This window comes from Melanotaenia boesemani, chromosome 5, assembly GCF_017639745.1.
Source record: "Melanotaenia boesemani isolate fMelBoe1 chromosome 5, fMelBoe1.pri, whole genome shotgun sequence".
Taxonomy (NCBI): Eukaryota; Metazoa; Chordata; class Actinopteri; order Atheriniformes; family Melanotaeniidae; genus Melanotaenia; species Melanotaenia boesemani.
Window position 1 is genome coordinate 35,564,379 of NC_055686.1, and position 23,220 is coordinate 35,587,598.

General features: G+C 41.5%; 2 protein-coding genes across 2 annotated transcripts; both read left to right on the top strand.

Annotated features, from left to right (window-relative positions):
- Positions 1–473: 473 nt before the first annotated feature.
- ap1s1 (adaptor related protein complex 1 subunit sigma 1) lies at positions 474–13,205 on the top strand. The gene is made up of 5 exons (XM_041984904.1): positions 474–649; positions 1,263–1,441; positions 5,014–5,122; positions 5,224–5,361; positions 9,942–13,205. Exons 1-5 carry the CDS (start codon positions 647–649, stop codon positions 9,987–9,989), a joined length of 477 nt encoding a protein of 158 aa, XP_041840838.1. The 5' UTR covers positions 474–646; the 3' UTR covers positions 9,990–13,205.
- A 724-nt stretch (positions 13,206–13,929) lies between these two features.
- vgf (VGF nerve growth factor inducible) lies at positions 13,930–17,827 on the top strand. The gene is made up of 2 exons (XM_041984845.1): positions 13,930–14,165; positions 15,374–17,827. Exon 2 carries the CDS (start codon positions 15,416–15,418, stop codon positions 17,306–17,308), a length of 1,893 nt encoding a protein of 630 aa, XP_041840779.1. The 5' UTR covers positions 13,930–14,165; positions 15,374–15,415; the 3' UTR covers positions 17,309–17,827.
- The last annotated feature ends 5,393 nt before the right edge of the window (positions 17,828–23,220 follow it).

Below are 23,220 nucleotides of genomic sequence, written 5' to 3' on the forward strand. Positions count from 1 at the left end.
GAAATAAACAGACTTTCTAATGGTAGAAAATTCATCACCAAGAAGCAGTGTTGCAACAAAGAAGTAATCCATCAGTTTACTGACATTTTCTGCTAAGTTTAGATGTTTGCAAGAAAAGAAACAAACGTGTGGTGAACCAGAGTAACACCAGACAGGAAACACAGGAAACAAAACAGTAATTAACTTAAAAGACAGCTGTAGGTGCATAAATAAATAAAACGAATGATAAAAGCCAAGCAGTGTTCACTGCTTATTATTTTAGGTACAGGTGAGAGAATGATCTAAAACATTTATTTATTTATTTATTTATTTGCTTGCTTGCTTTTCATTTGGTTATTTTACATTTAAAGTATGTTCAATCTCGTCATTTCCTAAATATTTTGTCAAAAATTTTCCTAATAATCATATTTTTGTTAAAACATAATTATGTCACTGTCACGTTAACGTGCAAGGCAACTGCGAAGTGCGCATGCTCAGTGGATGCGGAACTGCTTCGTGGTGTGTGGTTCGGCAGGGCTGTAGTACAGCTCCGTAGTGTAGTGACGGACACCGTTATGGGCTTTAAGTGTTAACTCCGGTGTCACGTCGGGCGGGGAAGTTCGGAGTTCGTTTGTAACGTTACAAAAACGTCCTCAAATTCCACAGGATGGTAAGTTTTATGTCTCATTGGTTGAAATGTTCCAGGAGCTATGCTAATGTTAGCAAGGTGTAGGATTCCCGGAAGTGTCCACCTGTATTCACCTGGCTGCAGTCAGCTAACAGGCCTTAAAGCAGCGGAAGGCGTCTTTCTTGAAGACTGTACAGCTTGTAGTCACCATATAGGCTGTGTTATAGTAAATATGTTTGGAAGTAGGGAAATTTGAGGTTCGGGTTTGAGCCGAACCTTCCCGGTCCGTCTGACAGCAAGGTTATTCAGTTGCACGGACTGACTTTTTTTTTTTCCCCCGGTCCTGGGTCGGAACGGAAGACGATCAGTCTGAATGCTTGGCTCAGAAATACTTTGTTAGGTGTTAGCTGTTTGTCAGATTGTTCTTAAAACACTTTTTAAAAGTTTGAATGAGATCCGTTCGGCTACTTCCGGTAAGTCTGGAGAAAATGGAGAAAAACCCACCAAAAAGCTACATCCTGTCATTAACCTGCTTCATTTCATGATGGCATTAGTTTTCTCTAATGAGCATATAAGTTGTACGGAATCAGTTATACTGTTAACAAACCCCATGCTGAATGTCCACCTGTGTAAACATGTCATGTTGTTTGTGCAGATGCGTTTCATGCTGCTGTTCAGCCGGCAGGGGAAGCTGCGACTTCAGAAGTGGTACACAGCTACAGCCGAACGGGACAAGAAGAAGATGGTCAGGGAGCTGATGCAGATCGTCCTCGCCCGCAAACCAAAGATGTGCAGTTTTCTAGAGTGGAGAGACCTCAAGATTGTCTATAAAAGGTGAAAATCTGCACAGGTGTTTAGGAAGTTTCACATAGTTTCTGATTATTAGAGTTCAGGGAGATCTTCCTGTCAGCTTCAAAGCTTTCCTGAGTTCTACATTTATATTTAAATTTTTACAATTCCAGTTAAAAAAAGCTTAGATGCTGGGCACATGTAAATTATAAGCTCATTTTTAATCTGATGTCAGAAACACATCTGTAAAAAGTAGTTCCAGGGTGATGTTTATCTTTGTGTAGCATCTCTTCTTTTAACAACTGTCTGTAAACATCTGGGAAATGAGGAGACCAGTTGTTGGACTGTTGATAGAGGAATGTCGTCCCACTCTGGTCTGATGTAGGATTCTATCTGCTCAACAATCCTGGACTCTGTTGCTGGATTTTTGCTTTCATGATGTTCCATATGTTTTAATTTGAATTATATTACGGAAATGTCTGTCACATGCTCCTTCTGTTGTTTTTTATTCACACCAATTACTTGTCCAGCCTTTTTGTTGCCCCTGTTCCAACTTTTTGCAGATGTGCTGTCATTAGATACACAATTAGTTCATATTTTCCATCCATCCATCCATTTTCTTCCGTTTATCTGGAGTCGGGTCGCGGGGGCAGCTGCCTAAGCAGGGAAACCCAGACTTCCCTCTCCCTGCCGCATTCACCAGCTCATCCGGAGGGATCCCAAGGCGTTCCCAGGCCAGCCGAGAGATGTAGTCCATCGAGCGTGTCCTGGGTCTTCCCCGGGGCCTCTTTCCGGTGGGACGTGCCCAGAACACCTCACCAGGGAGGCGTCCAGGAGGCATCCTAACCAGATGCCCGAGCCACCTCATCTGGCTCCTCTCGATGTGGAGGAACAGCAGCTCTACTCTGAGCCCCTCCCGGATCACCGAGCTTCTCACCCTATCTCTAAGGGAGAGCCCGGCCACCCTGCAGAGAAAACTCATTTCGGCCACTTGTATTCGAGATCTTGTACTTTCGGTCACTACCCACGGCTCGTGACCATAGGTGAGGGTAGGAACGTAGATCGACCGGTAAATCGAGAGGTTTGCCTTTTGGCTCAACTCCTTCTTCACCACGACAGACCGATGCAGAGTCCGCATCACTGCAGACGCCGCGCCGATCCGCCTGTCGATCTCCTGCTCCATCCTTCCCTCACACTTGAACAAGACCCAGAGATACGTGAACTCCTCCACTTGGAGCAGAACCCTATTGCAGACCCGGAGAGAGCACTCCACCCTTTTCCTGCTGAGGACCATGGTCTCGGACTTGGAGACCATGGTCCTTGGTGCATAGGTGTTCGTTATGGACAGTCCATGACAAGCACAGAAGTCCAGCAACAAAACACCACTCGGATTCAGATCAGGGGGGCCGTTCCTCCCAATCATGCCCCTTCAGGTCTCGCTGTCATTGCCCACGTGAGCATTGAAGTCCCCCAGCAGAACGAGGGAGTCCCTCGAGGGAGGGAGCACACCTGAGGGAGTCATATTTTCCATGAAATTGTAAAATGTCTTAGTTTCAACATAAGTTCTAAAAGTCCCAACTGTTATGGATCTGGAGTCGTGTTTATTTATTTTTCTTAGTTATTAAGTAATTGTTAAACAAATGCCATAAATGCTGTTTTTATTCAAAATGACAACTGCTGACAGGAATGACCCTTTCTGTCTCCAGCAGACCAGAAGAAGGGTGCATGTGTGCTGCGGCCTCCACAGCTATTCAGAGCCATTTTTAGTCAGTGGTTTACACCGGGTGCGCCGCGGTGTGTGTCTCCGCTAAACATACATGCCAAGTCTATTTTTGATGGAGCACACATCCAGAACGCATCAAATTCAGCAGTTCAGATAGGGACAGACAGGAAATCAGCCCTGTTAGCAGTGTAAAAGCTTCCACTAATTTTCAAAATAAAAGCCCCTGTACAGATTTACGCTGCTGAAGCACATAAACATTACACCATTGACTGGTCAGGGTGTCTCCGTTTTTTTTTTTCCTCTCATCATGGACGATGAGATGTTTATCCTAGAAGTGGAGAAACACAAGATTCTCCACTTCTCCTGTGATTTTCTGATTCAGGCGGATTCAGGTGGACTGCACTTGACTCGGCACCTGACAAGCTCTGTGTGGACTGACCCTCCACGGAGGTTTGATCGAATTGTGGGGCACATGCACCCTTTGTAAATTAACAGCTGGATAGCTCAGGTGGCAGGGCATCCATCTATCAAGCGGGAGGCTGGGGGGTCTTAGGATAGATCCTTAATTCTACTCGGTCTAATAAATATAAATAAAGTAACAGCAGCAATAGTAACTCAGTACACATTCTATAGTGAGTCATATTGCAAATAATAAAAAATAATTATTTACATATAATTGTGTGATAAGGTGGCAGATAGACAGGGTGATGGGTTGACAGGAACTGAATGGCATATTGGGTGTTATATGGAGGTGTTATACATTCGAATGTATGTAGGAAAGAATGACCTGCTGTAGTTCGCCTTCCTGTACTGGGGGTGTAGAGGTATCCGAAGTGCCCACACAGGAAAAATAATACAAACAAAATAAACATCAAACAATGAAATAAACAATAATGGACAACAGAGAAGAGATTGTGCAAAGCCTGGCCTAATGATTGTGCTCTCTGGAGTTAAAAGTCAATGTAAAAAGCAGAGTTTTTTAAAGAGATTTAAATTCATCCAGGGTTCTGGCAGACCTCACAACAAAAGGGAGACCATTCCAACGTTCAGGGGTTGCTGAGGAAAAAGCTCTGTCTCTGAGTCACAGTCCTGGGGACTAACAACCTTTGTTCTTCAGATCTCTGAGCGCTACAAGGACGCTGAAGGTGTTAAAGCACCATGGCAGCTGGATTGCCAGAGTTCACTGTTAAAATAAGATCATTAAAAATGTTTAAAAGAGCAGTTTCAGTATGGGGATGCGCTTTAAAACTAGACTGAAATTGATTAACAATTCCGTTTGACACTAACTAAAAAAGGAGTTTATAAATGTAATTGGACAAGACATTTGGCTCCAGATGGTGATAATTAATTAAAGGATTTACAAAAAACAAAAAGCAGTAGGAACACAATTGAATTAAACATTGATCAGGTGATCATGGCATGGCTCAGTGGGTAGAGTGGTCGTCCTGTAGCCCAAGGGTTGCTGGTTCGATCCCGGACCGTCGAACTCATGTCGAGGTGTCCCTGAGCAAGACACAGAACCCCTAATTGTTCCTGATGGGTCGTGGTTGAGCACCGTTCATGGCAGCTTCCGCCATCAGTGTGTGAATGTGACGTACATGTAAAGTGCTATATAAGTACAGACCATTACCAGACGTTTTCTAGGGACCCCCAGTTTGGGAATCATTAGTGTACAGGAACTGAAACATTGTTCATCATGGACAGTCAGCTGCAGGAGTTGCAGATCAGTCCCCAGAACAGAAACAGAAACAGATTAGTCCCCAGAACTGAACTAGATCAGTCACCAGACCCAGATCAGTCCCCAGAAACAGACCCAGATCAGCGCTCAGTGGTCTAAACAGCAGTAAAACCAGTGAAATCTGTGAGGTGAGCTGTGGTGTTTCTATGGTTGCAGGTATGCCAGCCTGTACTTCTGTTGTGCTGTAGAGGAGCAGGACAACGAGCTGATCACTCTGGAGGTCATCCACCGCTTCGTGGAGCTCCTGGATAAATACTTTGGCAGCGTGAGTGAGAAACTGTGTCTGAATTAGGGATGGAGGATGTTTTATGATCCCTTCATGGAGAACTGGTGTGTGTGTGTGTGTATGTGTGTGCGCGCGTGCAGGTGTGTGAGCTGGACATCATCTTCAACTTTGAGAAGGCCTACTTCATTTTAGACGAGTTCCTGATGGGAGGAGAGATCCAGGACACGTCTAAGAAGAGCGTCCTGAAGGCCATTGAACAAGCTGATCTGCTGCAGGAGGTAAACTGAGATTAATGGTTTCTTCTTCAGGACTGACTGGAGAACTGCTGCTGTTAACATCCACAGAGATTCAGTTTTTCTCCTCAGAACTGATCAGAGCCAGGTCTTTGTCAGTATGGATTGTGATGGCGTTGGTTATCTCCATCCATCAGTATCTCCAGTGACCTCCGTCTTTTCCACTTCAACATGAAGATCAGGAGGGTGTTGATCTTGGTTTCAGATATTCTTGGTTTTCTGAAGTATTTTAGCAGCCAAGTGATGCAGCAGATTATCCGTAACTAGAACTTGGGTCCACGTTGTTAATCACAATTTTATGATTATCGTGATTATTAGTTAATTAATTTCCCAACACTATAAATGTGTCTTAAGTTTTAATTAAGGCTGTCAAAATGAGTTAGTGCAGAGATTAATCTCTAGAATTGATACATTTTCTTTTTCTTTCGCATTAGCTCATAAACAGCAAAGTTATTACTCATGTTATACTAAAATCCTGCGTTATCTCAGAGAAAGAAGCACATTTTTGTCATATAGGTGACTTGCCACAGCGGTGAACCGAATCCACCAAAAACAGTTTATCCTCCATATTTATGAAGATTCTGACAGTTTTCAGGCCTTTTGTTTAGAGGATGGCTGCAGGATGATTTGATATTAACCTCTTCATTCTAGCTGAACTGTTATGTTCAGACATTATCTTTTATATAAAGTTACAATATTGAGGGATCTTTTTGATTATTTGATCGTGGCATTAAATACCACAATTAATTCTTATCAATTAATTACACAATCGGGACATTCCTATTTCACGTCTGATCTTTTATAAACAAAGTATGTCCAGACAACAAATACATCTTCATGTTTAACGTCTGCTTCAGCTTCACTTCCTGAACTTTCTCCATCCATCCATCCATCCATTTTTTTTTTTTTTTTTTTTTTTTTTTTTTTTTTTTTTTTATAAATGCTTGTTGGCTCTTTTGTTCGAGCCCCCGAAGAGCTGGATGGGAAGTTGAGACTCCAGTGTTTTTAAAAATTTAGTTATTGGCAGAGCAGTGTCACATTTATACGATTTCACACTCTTGTTTTGGTCCGTAAATGTGCGCAAATATAGACTTCATGTTTATATGGATTCATTTATACAAAAATATTTTAAAAGTATAGTAAATAACACTAATAAATAATTATTTAAAAAAAAGTTGAAGATGGCGCCGAGGATGGCTGCTGCATCTCAAGCGCTTTCCCCTAACGTTATTTATTCCTTATTTATTCTTCTTATTTATTCTCTTGTAGTTATGCAACCTCCTAAAGCGAGCCCTGTCATACAGAATGATAAAGATAAATTACTATGAATCAGGTCGCTGGTGGAAAAAACTTTTTTTTATCGCCACCTCCACCAGCTTACAGCGGGGAATCTCCATGGCGGCGCCTACCTGTTGCGCCGGAGGAAAAGATAGTCACGAGCTGGATTCCTGGTCCAGCTAAGGAAACGTGGGAATCAGCCTCCTCTACCGAGTATTCTTCTGGCAAATGTTCAGTCTTTGGACAACAAGCTGGATGAACTTTGGAGCAGGATGGCGTTTCAACGGGAGATTAAAATCTGTAACATTTTTGCTTTAACGGAAACTTGGCTCGACCTCTCGATCCCGGACTAGGCCATTTTTCCCGAGGGACTCTTTGTTTATCGGTTGGACCGGACTCTGCATTCAGGAAAGAGGAAGGGAGGTGGTGTCTGTTTTATGATGAACAACAAGTGGTGCTCAGATATGGGAATTATTTCTACAGCCTGTACTTCGGACCTGGAGCACCTCATGATCAGATGTCGGCCTTATTATCTTCCATGTGAATTCACATCGGTTGTTATGACAGCAGTGTATGTTCCACCACATGCTAAAACCAACGAGGTCATGGAAGAAGTGTTTGAAGTTATCGACAGGGCAGAGACTTCATGGCCGGAGGCTGCGTTTATTGTAGCCGCGCATTTTAACAACGCCAACCTGAGGAAAGTCCTGCCGAGATACAACCAACGCATCCGCTGTTCTACGTGTGGCAAGAACACAAACATGTATAAGGCCCGCCCTTGCTCTCCATTTTGGAAATCTAATTACACCTCAGTTCTGCTGCTGCCTTCCTATAGACATAAACTGAAGTGTCACGGACCAGTCGTCAACAGTGGTCCGTCCAATCAGACTCGGCTCTGAAAGCATGTTTTCTTTGACCCTAAAAAACATCATCAGTTTTTCCAAAACAAAAATATGAACATTTCAGCTGAATGCAGCTTCTCCATGTCTGGTTCTGACTCTGGGAACTGATAAGAAACTGGAACCAGGTTCATACTGGGTCAAGAGGTCACTGATGTATTTTGGTCCTAAACCATTCAGAGCTTTATAGACCGGCAGCAGAACTTTAAAATCTATTCTCTGATGAACAGGCAGCCAGTGTAAAGACCTCAGAGCTGGACTGATGTGGTCCATTCTCTTGGTCTTAGTGAGGACTCGAGCAGCAGAGTTCTGAATCAGCTGCAGGTGTCTAATTGATTTTTTAGGTAGAACCTGTAAAAACACTGTTACAACAATCAAGCCGACTAAAGATGAAAGCATGGACTAGTTTTTCCAGGTCCTGCTGAGACATCAGATCTTTTACCCTTGATAGGTTCTTAAGGTGATAGTAGGCTGACTTTGTAATTCCATTAATGTGTTTCTCAAAGTTAAGGTCTGAGTCCATAGACTGAAGTTCTGTGGTGACCTTTAGTTGTTTCTCTTTGGCTCCAAATACAATCACCTCAGTTTTGTTTTTGTTAAATGAAGAAAATTCAGGCACATCTAGTCATTAATCTTCTCAGTGCATTTACCAAGAGCCTGTACGGGGCCTCGGTCTCCTGGTGACATTGTAATATATATCTGTGTGTCATCTGCGTAGCTATGGTAACTAATTTTGTTTTACCTCATGACCTGTGCCAGTGGGAGCATGTAGGTGTTAAACAGAAGAGGCCCCAGGATGGAACCTTGGGGAACTCCACATGTAATTATTGTCTGCTCAGATGTAAAATTACCTATTGACACAAAGTGCTTTCTGTTCTCTAAATAAGATTTAAACCAGTGTAGTGCAGCACCAGGGACACCCACCCAGTTTTCCAGTTGTTTAAGTAATCACTCCTAGGAAGAATTTAGAGTGACGTGCATGTTTTTGTACGATTTTGTTCAATAAACTCTAAAACATCTCCAATAACACTTTTGTCAATATAGGCATGCTATACTTCGTTAGAAAGCTTAGATTCTCTGCAATCGAGCCACATAATTTATTTTACAGTACTCCTAAACACCCAAACACAGTTAATAAAAGAAACACTATGGCTAGCAACAAAGCTAATGGGACCTACCTGTTTCATGGTAATGACGTCACATTATCATCTATTCCATGATCAGTTGTATTACTTTTCCACAGTGTTAAAAAATATCAAAAATGGTTTGCCATAAAATTATTCTAAGTTATGTATTTTCCCAGTATAGTCCTTATGAATGTCTGTCTGCAAACTCCTTCTTCACATATAAAATCAAATTTGTGGTCCAATAGCCATTAGACCTTTCTGTGAATCCAGTGTTGTTTGGTACGTTGCATTCCTCACCTTTCTGGCCAAAAATGAAACGTGTCCCCACTGTTTTATGTGGCATTTTCATCCTAGGACATCTGGACATACACAACAAGTGCACCCTGCTTGGCTAGCCAAAACGCATGCGCGTCTTTTCGTTGCGGCCTGAAAAAGTCTGTGATTATAGGCTGTGATTATATCATTCATGCAAGTCACAAGTGTAGCCAATCACTGAGTGGTTACGCAAACACTTCGGGTGGGTTTTTCTTTGTTGGTGTTCGGAGGATTTGTCTTCTGTTCAGCGGTCCGGGTATTGAGATTAGGAATCGAAATTTAAAAATTTGAACGATTCCGGGACAATTGGAAAATAAGTCCCGGTTCCAGTCGATACTCGATGCCCAACCCTAACACTGAGCAGGGAGACTGTTAGTGCAGGGAGAGCTATGCAGCCGAGCCTGCCTGCCTGGCTCTGACTGGCTCTCCTGCGTTTGGTCTCTGGGGGGAAATGAAGGTTTTAGGTGGGTACAACTCCAGCAGAAATGGCTGACTTCCAACAGGAGACTATACAGGATCTTTGGCACAAAATCACATAATTTACTGATGACTGTTTACTGTTTGGTGGGGGTGCAGTAACTAAGAGGGTGTTCCAGCTGCTGATAGTCTGGCTGCAGAGCTCCACTGTGGCGTCAGTTCAGGTGCATGCTCCATACTCAGGTGACTTCCACCATAGGGAAGGAAGAAATAGCATGTTGGACCCGTTCAGTCTGTTGACACATAAATAAAAAAAATAATAAATAACGAGACAATGATTTCTTTCATTTTTTTTTATATTTATTTGTCTCTTTATTTCCTCTTTTAAATTGTCCTGTTGTTTTAACAGATTTTTTTTTATCTCATTCTGTATTCTTGATCTGAGCTAAAAGAACTGGTTCTGGTTGGTTCCATCTTTGTCCTGTAGGAAATGGGCTGAGTCTTTTTTTAACTGTGTTTGTGTCCACAGGAGGACGAGTCTCCCAGGAGCGTCCTGGAGGAGATGGGTTTGGCATAGTCTGCTGTCGAGATCCAAGGAGGATGGTCTGAACTGACGGTGTTGGTTCTGTTTTGGAGACTCAGTCACTGGACTCGGTTCTGTGTGTATGTGTGTGTGTGCGCGTGTGTTTGTGTGTGATTGTGTGCGCGTGTGCGTGCATGCCCATATGTAAGTGAGTGTATGGTTCAGGTCATGGTGACAGGTTTTATTTAAATGTGAGCGTGTGGTCCAGGATGAACCGGATCCGGAAAATTCTGACGGGAAGCAGGTTCTACAGCAGGCAGCTCAGATTGACATTCACCTCTATTCTTGGTACTGATCCAGATAGAACCGGGCAGCTGGGTTGGGTTCTGATGATTTTCATGGGTCTTTACTATTGTACTGACTTTCCTACAACACAGAGAAGAACCAGACTGGCTGGTTTTGAAAGTGGACCAATTTTCCTGATCCAATGGGAACCAGGTTCTGCCCCAGACTTGACACTATGTTGTCCTGGTTCCTGAGATATTCTGATGATGTTTTCTCCTCTTCATCAGTCTCTTCATCAGTCCTTCCTACAGAAAGAATAAATCTATTTCCTGCCCAGTTTACCTTCTCCATCCAAAACACAGAACACCAAACAGAACCTTCACCTTCCTGGACAAAGTCCTGACACCTCCCATCACCCCATCATCATCGTGAGGGTTGGTTTGATGTTCAGGATGGAGCTGGAGGACTCCTTGGATCTGAACCTGTTGATCACAACTGTTCTGGACAAAACTGTAGTCAGTCGGGGTGTGACTGACCTTTGAACTAATCCTCAACTCGCCTTTCAGTCATTCAGTCCTGGTGGTTAGTTTCAGGTTCTGATCTGCACTGTTGGATTGATGCTTCATGGTTCTGATTACAGGGGCAGCCTGACCTGTTGGGGTCACACCAGGATTTTAAATGATTGTTAAACTGGACCATCTGTTGGGCTCAGATAAAAAGTCTATCATGGTTTTAAAGAACCGGGTGGTTCTGAAAGGCTCAGAATTCCAACTGAAGCAAAAGCTCATGATGGAGTAATCCTGCTGTAGTTCTGTTTGGTTCAAGATCAGGGGTCCTCCACTCTGGTCCTCAAGGCCCACTATCCTACAGGTCTTAGATGTCGCCCTTCTGCAACACACCTGATTCAAATTAAACGGCTTTCAGACAAACTCTGCACAAGTCTGCTAATGAGCCATTAATTTGAATCAGGTGTGTTGCAGCAGGGAGACATCTAAGACCTGCAGGATAGTGGGCCTTGAGGACCTGAGTGGAGGACCTCTGGTCTAAACGACTGCTGGTTTGATCTGGACAGTTTCAGATGGGATTGTCGCCCCCTGCGGCTCATGTAGGGAACTTCTGCTTCAGTGGATTAAAACTGACCTGCAACAAAGAGAAAAGTTCCTTTTACTTACTTCCTGTTTCCTGTCCAGGTTTGTTATTTTAATGAATACACACAGGGAATTATAAACTACACAAATAGTACAGGAAGGTGGGAATCTAACTTATTAAACTGTCTGAACCTTTTCATCTAATCTGATCAGAAACGGTCACTATGTTTACATGGAGCACTTTTAATTGAATCAAACATCCAATCAAAGTAAAAATGGGTCATGTAAACATGTCAGCTGATCCGATCGGCCTGATTGGAAAGATTTTTCAATCCAAAGGGTGATTTAAACTTTTTCACAGTTGGATCAGCAGGAAAAAAATGATTCAGATAGGTTGTTGATAGTTTGTGGAGTATGTTGTCTCTGCGCATGCTTGACCCACATGGGGGTTACGTGACATGAGTTTCAGGAAAAATGGCGGCAGCAAAACAGAACTGGACTGTGGTGGATAAGTTTTTGTTAGAGACTGAAAAAGTTGAGGATTGTTGAGCCTTTTTTCTAGTGAACTAGCAGGCACATATCACAAGTGTTACGATTTTTTAAAATGTAAAAACTACTGACTGGATCACTTTATCTAACATCCATGTAAACGTGTTTGCTGGAATCTCTGATCCGGTTGATTTTACCTCTGCTGCATATCCCATAAACACATTTTCCCTCCAGATGTGGCTCCATTTAAAAGGGAAACAAACTGTTTTTTTGTTACAAAAGAAATAATGCACCACTCGCTGTTTCTGATCAGATTAATTTATGTACCTCAGATAACTTCCTATCAGTTAAAACTGGTTTGATAATACAACTGTAAAGTTTTCACTAAAAACAATCTGCTAGCAGTTAGCCTGTTTATGACTTGCTGTCACACAGGACGGAGACAGTTTCCACATTGTTTAAAGAATCATTAAGAATTAGAAAGGAACAGTTTGAAATGTGTTTTTCCAGTAGTAGCTACTCCACTTGGTTTGTAGGGTTTTCCATTAGCATCTTTCCAGACAGGGTACATAACCTTTTATAAGACTTTCCTGATCCCTGAGGGAGCTGAAGCAGCCTCTGACTGAACACACCTCACTGTGGTGTGGGCTCCATCTGGGTGAAATAAAGTAGTGAAGTGAGGTTTCTCAGCCTCAGGATGCTACAGGACTACGACGGCTCCATGAATGTACATAAATAAAAAACAGGTGGATTTATTCCTGGTTTTGTTTTTGTTCTTTTGTCTTTCCACACCCACATTAGTGGGGCTGAACACGAGCTGAAACGTGATTTGTCATGTCCTGTGCACACAGGAAGTTGTTTCAAACTGAAATTGAGCTTTTAGACCAACTTTCTGACCTCCAGAACCAAGTAGAGCCCATCGGACTGCAGCTCTGCGTCCTCACATGGAGCACCGTCTCTGGAGAGCTGAGCCTGAACATGTCGGCCTGGTTTCTGAGTTTACTTTTACCTTTATTTTAAAGTGAATTTTTATCTTTAAGACTGTAAAAATTACTAATTTTTAAAAAATAATCAGCTCTGTGTTTCTTCAGTCTGACACTGAGTTGATTATTTTTTTGTCTCAACACACTGCAGAAGCTGAATCAAGTAGTAGTTAAAAACATTTTGGCTGCAGTTGATGGAAAATGCTTTTCATCTCTCTGGAGGATGTTTGATTTCTTACCAAGAATCCATCGGCTCATATCCAACGACAATCATTTCCTGGAAATGAGACTAAAACATCTGGAATCTGTTAGATGTTTGGAGCAAGTGGACACAAGATGTAGATCTAACTGTAAAGGCTGAAGGGACTCTTGGTGTTTGAATGTAATTTTTCACAGTGACAAGAAATAAAACCTCTTTAATTGAATAATTGTTTTTTTTTTATCAGTTTGTTTCTATCAACTGGCAAAAGGTTGATGATAAAATTAATTCATAGTGTGCTGTGTTCATGGTTCACACCAGATTGAGATTCAATGAGATTTCTTCATTATCTGTTCAGTCCGGCTTCTCTTAACAAACAACACCGACTGTAAAATTTAAAAACAGATTTCAATGATTTCCAAATCTCATCCATTTTATTCCCAATTCACGGTAGAAGGCAACGACTCTTCAAACAAACAACAATCTGTACAGAAACACAATTTCCTACAGCTTTTACAGGAAAATCATGACAATTGGCATCAGATTCAAAAGTAGCTGATATGGACTGAAGAGACCTGGAAATCTTGAATTCTTTTATTTATGTGGTGGTGCACACAAAGCAGGAAGTTAAAGATGTATTAAAATGTTTACATGTTGTGGAAGCAGAAAGATGAGAATGAAGCAACAAGTCTTATGAGACTGTAATAGGGAAACTGTCATTCTGATCTTTTGGAGGTATTTTTGAGGCGGAAACTCATTCCATCCCACATTTCAGGATAAGGCTGCTTGTGTGATGATTTCTCCTTCAGCAGTAAATCAGAGATAAAGACCATGAAGGGTTCAGAGAGGAATCTGAATCCATTCAGCTTCTGGAGGAGTAGGTGAATGAAGGTGGGGGCAATCTCATGAATGAAAACCTGCCTGGTGACGTCAATGGGGATCGCTTGACGCAAAAGTCACGTGGGCAGAAAGGCGGAGGCACACAGTTCGCGATCCGCAGCCGCTGTCCACAGTTCTGAAAACGACGATCCGGATCAAGAAGCAGGATCCAGGAGCAGACCGACATCAACAAAAGGAAAATACACAAGCACGCGACGAGGTCTCCGTGCGCGAGAGCAGGCGGTCCAGTAGCTGACGTGAGGAGGACGGGAAGCTGGATTTCCCAGAAGCTCCCACTCACCTGCAGGTATGAGAATCATCATCATCAGTGAATCTGGTCGTGCTTGCCTGTTGGTTTCCAGTAGAGCGCGTGCACTCATGTTGACAGCAGGCTGGAGGTGACGCCCTCTGCTTCTTCTTTCTTTTAGATTTTACAGGTTGGTCATGGTTCTAGTTCTGGATCTGGATCTGGATCTGGAAGATTTTCAATTATAAAATCTAACATTTTGTAAATTTTATCATTGTTAAGGTAATTTTAGATATTAAAAAAAACTTCATATAAACTATAAGAGTTATTACACACACACACACACACACACACACACATATATATATATATATATATATATATATATGTATATTAGAGCGAGAGAGAGAGAGGTGGGGGTTCGGGTACTTATTATCGCCGCTAATTGTTCTATCACGTTAACGCCATTATTTATTTATTTATTTATTTATTTGTTTATTTAACGTATTTACTCATTGGCTCTGAACACAGATAAATCACATGCAGAGGCTCCTCTTGCCAACAGTCAAATGCTTGGGTCCGGAAGGGGTTTTCCGAAGACCAACCAACTGTGACTCGCTACAGAACAGTGACAGTGGTCGACTGGAGTAGAGCTCCCTAAAGGGGACCCACCTCCACTACTAGGTCTTGCTGCAGCTATGCGTCTTATGTAAATAGGAGAGAACAGGTTTATCAAAATGAATAGAAGTTTTCTGCACTATATAAATATATTTTTTAATTATTAAAAACATTTAACCACGGTTAAATTAATGACATATATTAACCTACAACTTCCAGATTACAATGGATCTACAAAATTATTAAACATTTAATTATAGGTTACTGGAAGTGAAAAATCCAGTTTTCTACATTATGATCACAGTAACTTTTCCATTTTTCATTGTAAATGTACATACATGTTTATTTCCGCATGTGTGTAGTAATCCTGCACCACCTGAATACAAACTGAAGTCAGATCTAATAAGTCAGAAAGATATAAAAGATGGAACAAGTCACCCCCTGCATTGGAAATGTTTTACATTTAAACATTATAAATGAAACCTCATGGACACATTAGGAATTACAAATACTTACAGTTAAGATCTTCTATGTTATTTTTATATTTGTTTGTTTGACGCCCCTGTGCTGTTTGAGGCTTAAATGGTTGAGGGAAGTTCATGAGCTATTAAACCTGGAAACCTAACTTTGTACTCCTGTCTCCTCTCCAGGTGTTTCTGGTTTTCTCCAGTCTGAACTTCAGGATTTGATCCATGATGCAAACTTATCCCAACTCAAGTGTCCTTACGCCCCTGGTCCTCCTCATGTCAGTGTCCCTCCTCCATCTGTCCACCTCCAGCTTCATCAGCAACCTCCAACATGCTGATGGCTCTCACAGACATGCTCTCTCTGAGTCTGAAAACCTGGTCCAGTCATCAGTCCAGGAGGAGCAGGAGGAGCTCTTCAAAGATATTGATCCCAGAACGTTAGCAGCTGTTCTACTGGAGGCCCTGAATCACTCACGAGTGGAGAAGGAGAAGGAGGGGAAAGAAGGAGGGTTGAAGGATGAGAGAGGGGTGGAGGGAGCAGACAGACACAGAGATGGACGACAGGAGTTAGAGATGCTGATTGCCTCCCAGGGAAAGGACTGGGAAAAAGAGGAGGAGGAGGAGAGGAAGAAAGCTCTGGAAGAGGAGGAGAAGATGACTGAGAAAGTGACCAGCCGGACCACCAGCCAGACAATTCCAATCCAAATGGAGCAGCAGCCAGGAGCTTCTGACGGAGGAGTCGAGGGTGCTCTGCAGAGCAACCCTGAGGAGGAGGAGCAGCTCAGCCCAGAGGAGCTGAAGAGCCTGGAGACCATGATGAAGGAGTTTCCCCGTCTGGACACAAAGACAGAGGAAGAACCGCAGCAAATGCATCGGGAGAATCGAGCGTACAGCAGCTACAACGACATAATTCCCGTAGGGAAAGGAAGTGACCTTGCCATGTCCAAGAAAAAACTCAAGTGGCAAGAGGAGACGCAGAAGGCTTTGCTCCTGCCAACCTTCACAGGAAGTAACTCCCTGGATGAAGGTAAGGACAGGCAGTATGGCAGCGACGCAGCCCAGCAGGAAGAGGAGGTGGAGGAGGAGGTGCTGAGTCCACAGGAGGAGGAAGCTCGAGCCAGAGTGGAGCAGGAGGAGATGATGAGGCAAGCAGCCGAGGCCCAAAGAGCTAAGCTGGAGGAGGAGAAGCTGGCCGACATGGCATCCGACATGCTGCTGCGCTACATGGTGAAGGAGAACAACAGAAAGTACGGCTCATCTGTGTCCAATGCCGCTGAGGACAAGCGGTCCGAGGAGGAGCTGGACCAAAACGAGGAGGAGGACATTGATCCTCAGACCATCGACAAGCTCATTGAGATCTCCAACAAACTGCACCTCCCTGCCGATGATGTGGTGGACATTATCACTGATGTAGAGAAGAAGAAGAAGAAAGACGTGCCTCCTGAGGTTACCTCAGCTTGGCAGCGTCCTCCATCTCCTCAGTCTTCGTCTTTTCTACCTGGATGGCAGGTTGAGACCAGTCAAAACAACCCTCCTGTCTCCAAACAGCCATCTCCAGCTGCCAATCTCCTCAAATCCTGGTTCCAAAAGAAGAAAACACTCAAATCTGAGGATTCACAGAGAAAGCTCTCCAAGTTCTGGTCCAAACCTGAGAGGTCTCGGCTCAAGTCCTCCACATCTCTTTGGGCCAATTTCCCCTATATTTCCCCTCCATACCATCAGAGGAGGGTCTTCCCAGACTATTACCCCAACCATGTCCGCCGTCTCCCCGGACCCAAATCCCGTTACTACCACTCCAAACCGGCTCTAACCTTTAACAACTTCCTGGATAACTCTGTAGACGACACCTACACGCTCCAGCCCAGGTGGTATTATCCCAGCTGGATCCACCCTCAGCTGAGGGAACCTCCTATGTCCTACTATCCCCCCATCACGTACCCCCGACCATTTCTGAGAGCGCAGCCCCCTCCCCAAACCACTCAGAAGCAGTTTTATGGCTCTGCTCTGGGAAGAAACAGGGATTATTATGAATCCAGAAAGCCACTGGACAGCAGCTTGGGTGAGGTAGAGAAATACATCCAGCAGATCCTAAAGAAGAGACCACAGAGGATGAACTGAAACAGGACCAGAGACTGAAATGGAAAAGAAGACAGGAACTCTTTCCTTTATTTTTGGTTTAAAATACCTATGAAGTTTCATTGCCCTGTTTTGATTGGTTGTTTACAAACAGCTGTTTCCCAAGGTGTTGCTTTGATAAAAAGCTCGGACTGAATGGATTTAACTCCTGAGTGACATTAAAGCATCCGATTACACTGACTGTCTGTAGTTACAGAAGGAAGGTCTGTGGGATTATCTAATGGAAATTGAAATTATGAACCACATGTGACCATTCAACATTTCAGCTAGATGGAAGTGATGAAGAGGAATTAGGATCCTTCTGATTCCCAGACTGGGAAGATCTTTTTCTTCATGGAGCTCATCTGGTGATTTGATTGGCTGAGTTTATGGTGCAGTTAGAGACCTGAAGCAAGAATACTGAGCTCCAGCAATTCATTTCAGATCAATTCAGTTAAATATTTTCATTTAATTCATTCATGCATTTTCTATACCGCTTAGGCACATATTTATTTATTTATTTAGGGTCAAGAAAGCTGGAGTCCATCCCAGCAATTAGCAGGTGAGAGGCAGGTACACCCTGGGCAGGTCACCAGTCTATCCTGCGATGGACTGGTGAATTTAATTCAATAGCTTAAATTAAATTAAATTAAATTAAATTAAATTAAATTAAATTAAATTAACCCATTTAATCCAACTGTATTGAGTTCAAAGAAAGTCTCTTTAAGAAATTCAATTCAGTTAAAACTAATTCAATTCAAACCAAATAAATTCACTTTAGTTCAATTCAATTTATCTTAAATTTAATGTAAAACATTATAATACATTTAAAACAGTTCACTTAAAACTAAGTCAATTGAAACAAATTAAGTTCAGTCAATCAATTCAGCTATAGTTATACAGCACCAGTTTACAAGAAAGTCATCCAAGTTACTTTTACAGACATAGTCCAATTCAATCTAATTAATTGTTGTCCATTTATAATCCAATTAAAACAAATTAATTCAATGATCCACATAAGTCCAATTTATAATAACTGTTGATGTAAACCAATTCATAAAAATAATTACAAAGCAAAGGAAACCAACATATTAGATAAAATATTCTCTTTGATTAAATTCTCATCCTGAGCTGCACAATGAGACAGTGCAACTTGTGAGTAACACTAGGGGGCAGTGTAGGGACCAGTTAGGCCAGATTTAAGGTCACAGGGTCAGCAGCGGTAAAAATGGCAGGAAACTTAAGCCTCGTTTTCACCAAGGGGTGGGGGTCGGAATGGGATGTTTAGGGTGTGGATATGGTTTGTAAACTGTAATCTTGTCCCACAGCCAAACCTGAGAGGCGGAGTATCAACCGGATAGCTACGTAAGAGCATAACACCATCGCAGCGCAGTGCCTTCCTTAAAGCAGAACCAAAACACAACTCAGAAACAAAGGAGGAGAATGGTGGTCATCCTACAATTTGTGTTCTTTCTTCTTGGCGGTGCTTCGTAACGCCATTTTAAACGGATATTTAATCAAAAGAATAAAAAAAGAAAATCTGTTGCTCAAAACAAGGAACCATTTCTGCTTTGTTTTATGCCAGGTCATACGGAAGGTGACTTTTTTTTCCACCAATCAATGGATTGCAGTGTGTCGAGCTCTATCCCTTTGGGTCAGATTGGTTAGATTGGTACCCCAACGGATGGTTCCAAAAAAAGTAGGATGTGTCGAAAACAAACAAACAAAAAAAAAAAAGCACCCCACCCTGACCTGCACCCATTGGTGGAAATGGGGCTTTTGCTATTGTGTAAACTATTCAAACACTAAACTCAATTATTTTCTCCACGTGTATTGTTTTGTTTACACCCTACAAACTCAGCGACTGTATTTGGGCTAAGTTCTCTCATGTGCCCCCTGGTGGAATCCTCTGGTAACAACTGTAGTACCCAAGCTAGTATGTGAACAGTTACATTCACAATGGCACCCTTTGGCTAAGATAACGTTAGCTTAAACAGGAAGCATATTTACAGCCTAAGTAATATTATGTAGGTTCATTAGTTTTGTTCCCACTGAGGTCGAATATAGATTGAGTCAACTGATTGTAAAAGTGGGTGGTAGCAAGGTATGGCACAATCTGGAAAAGAAGATAGAATAATACAGCAGTTAATATGTGCTAGCTTGAATTATGCTAGCTTTGGCATGCTAGCAACCGCAGCAGTAGACAGTGTAGTAGGATGGCAGCTTCTCCATGCGTACTGCCAGTCGAGGCAGTATGTAGTCCAATGGGTCATTAGCACACAGAAGCTACCAGCTAGATTCTCTGAAGCTAACATATAATAGACAGTTATCTTAATTTATTTGTGTCATACAGGTTTCACCTGCACCAGAAAAACAGATCTCACTCAGATCACCTCATGTTTTAAATGAGTGCATCATTTTAAATTCACCCCACCGACATGTCCACCACAGCTCTATGTGATGGCACCTAAAAGCATATTTCATATAAAGGCCAGAGGAAACCACACCAACATGATGTAACAGCATGGATGACTCATTCGTGCGCTTGACTTTAGGTACCTTGTTGCTATGGTGCCAAATCCTGGAAAACTGCTCATTTCACAGCATTGTGGTTGCCTTAAACATACTGAATAACTCAACCACTGAAGCTTTAAGGTGTATAAAAACAAAGGAAGGTTGGTTTGTATCAAACTTACTGTAGTTTCTAACCTAAAAGAAGATGTTTCAGTGCTGGTTGGTGATTTGTCAGCTCTGCAAATTGGAACTTGTCATCATTTTCACCTCAGTGACTTTTCAGCTAATTTTTCCTGGTGCATCTTTATCATCAGTGAGGAAGGATGTGTTCCAAACTGAAATTTGCTGTTCTAAAGTCACCATGATGTTCCTCTTATTCCTGTTCATGTATGTTTCTCCATTCTTTGACCATTGTGGGATGTAATCTAAAAGCAGACAGAAAACAACAGGACTAGATGATTATTTGAACTCTGTTCTGAGGTAGATGCTGATAATCAGTAATCAATCAATCAACTGATGCTTGCTTTGTTGGTACTGACCTCTGCAGCTAAAAAAAAAAAAGGAAAATGAAAAAGAATGTTGACATAATGATGTCTGTCAGTAGAGACGGTGAACTGAATTAAGAGACGGAGCTTTAAAACCTTTGATTTGTTTGAGATGAAGAAGGCGGTTACAGATTGGAGATGAATGTCTGCACGTTTCTGTATACTTGCATCTAAAATAGCTTCTTTGGAGATGTCAAAGCATCAGTAAAAAAGTTTTAAAAAAATCTTAAAGCCTAAAGAAACAGTGATGTTGGTATATGTAAAAACCTGCATATGTGTGCAGTGAAAGTTGTCCTGGGTCTTTCTTTGTGTATCTTGTTGTAACCGTCGTAATAAACATTCGTTTGCTGAATGTTGGTATGTGCATGTCAGTCACTGCTTTTACACATAAACAGTCAAATAAATATTTTATTACAATCAATTTTCCTTGTAAACCACGAGAATTTTTAAAGTGGATGATGAGAAAAAAACAACTGAGGTCTAGATAAGCAGGTCAGGCCGATACCACAGGTTCTCCAGGTCCTGAACGATCCATCAAAGATCAACCTAACGTCTAAAGAAATAGTACAATTTTCTTGTTGAGAAGTCCAGTTACAGAGCAGCTGATGATCGATCCAAGTCAAGTCAGTTCAATTAATTCATTTCAAATTAACCAGCGGATTGGATCAAATCTTGTCATTGAATCAAGTCTTCAGTATTTAAAACTTGTTTTATCTTGTTTTATTTATTAATATATAATTTATTTATATATTTATAATAATTTTGTCCCAGTTTTTCTGATGAAACCTGGTGGTTGTCAGGGTGACGGAGGGAATGAAGACATCTCAGATGCCTCCAGCTTTTCTATCCAGGCTGTGGAGGAGTTTCTATTAGAACAGGATGTGGGTGTGTTTAACAGAAACATAAAGACAAACAGGAGAACGGAGATAAAACCATTTTCAGGTAGAATTCAGCCAAGGGATGATGGTAAAAGATGAGAGGAGGAGGAATGAGATGAAGGAGTGCAGCTCTGCCCACACAGAGGTGCGGTGAGTCATGATGTCACGTGATGAAGACCGGCTGACTCATCCACCACCATCATCATCCTCATGCAGCCACTGCAGAGCACCAAACATGTGTGTGTGGGAGGGGTTATATATCAGTGTGAGGACCAACAACTGGCATGACTGGAGACAGAACATTTTATTTGGTTAGACACAGAAACGTTTGTAAAGCAGATTTCATGGTTTGGGCTCTGTGTGCCACCATGCTGGATGTGAAATGAAAGAACTGATTTTCAGGTTTAATTCGAGTGGTCGAACAAAAATATCCTACAAAACCTTTAGGAACACAACCATTTTATATAAAGTCTCCTCATTTCAGAGACTCCAAAATAACTGGACAATTAACATCAGCACAAATAAAATTTTCATTTCTAATATTTTGAGGGAATCCTTTACAGTCAGTGACTGCCTGAATCTGGAAACATCAACATCACCAAACGCTGGGTTTCCTCCTTTGCAGGGGTGTTGCCAGACATAGGGCTATAGTGCCCCCCCCCCCCACACTCAGATCACATTTTCATTTTTTTTTTTTTAACTTGTCCTGTCCAGCATCATAGCAGCAAAATGATAATCTGGTTGCTGTATCGTGCTGAACAAATTTGCTCTGCCAAGGGGAGGCCTATGGGTAAGGCTCCTCTTGATAATGTGATTCATTTATTTATTTATTTACTTTGAATCACGGAATCTATGTAATCTTGCTGGACCTGACCGGAGGGGACAGAAAAGGATGGAAAATAGCAAAAAGAGCAAAAGGGAAAGAAGAAAGGAGACAAAAAGATCACAGACAGAAGGAAACGACCCTTCAGTCCACACCATCACCAGACAACAAACTGTTACACCTGTACATGAACACACCAGAAAAACACTGAGTTGTCCAGTGGGTTTTAATACTGAGCAATAATTTTTTTTATTTATTTATTTATTTTTTTTATTTTTCCTGTGAGTTAGTATCTGGTCGCTGTTATGTCTTTTGATTTGGTTATTATTTAAAAACTCTTAATGACTAGCAGCCCTGTTTTTTCTGTGGGTGTGTTTCTGCTTTGGTAAAAGTTGTAGGAAATTTTCTGGTGTGTTCAGATCACATTTTCATTGGGACCTGCTATGTTTATGAAATATTATGTTGCATCAAATTATTTTTCTAAGCCTGTTACTGCAACTGAAACTGGAACCCAAGTAATATAATAAATGATGGTAAAGAAACAGGCTTCCGAAAAAAGACTAATAGAGAACTCAGGATCAAATCAGATTATAAATTCATATGCATTGACGTTAGAAAATAATTTTACCTGAAACTCAGATAGTTGTAATAAATACAGTCAGATGATGGATTTTTGATCTAATCTGAATTTGGAGTTCACGTTGGAAAAACCAGCAGAATAAAAGGCAAATATTTAGACTTCACTCATCTTCATTTTTATTCGCAGAAAAAATTTCTATAGCTTTTTAAAAATCTGTTTGAACAAATGTGTTGTTTTACAAAGTGATGTTAGAATTTATGCTCCAGTAAATGTCTAGTAGGTCATGTTTAATATTTAACCTGTGAAGTTTCAAATTCTGGATGAATGACATATAAATGGACACTTTTCTGATGGATAGTACGGATAACTTTATTTTTATAATCCATTCAATTAAGTAAAAAACAAATTAATATTAGACCTTTTTCAATATCATATAGTTTATTTTATTTGTTTATTTTTTTTTATAAATCATTAAGTCCTCCTCAGATGCATTGGCCATTGTTAGACTCTGGTTTAATCATCTTTTTTTATTATTAATTAATAAAAAATCAACAAAAGACAACTAAACAACATCA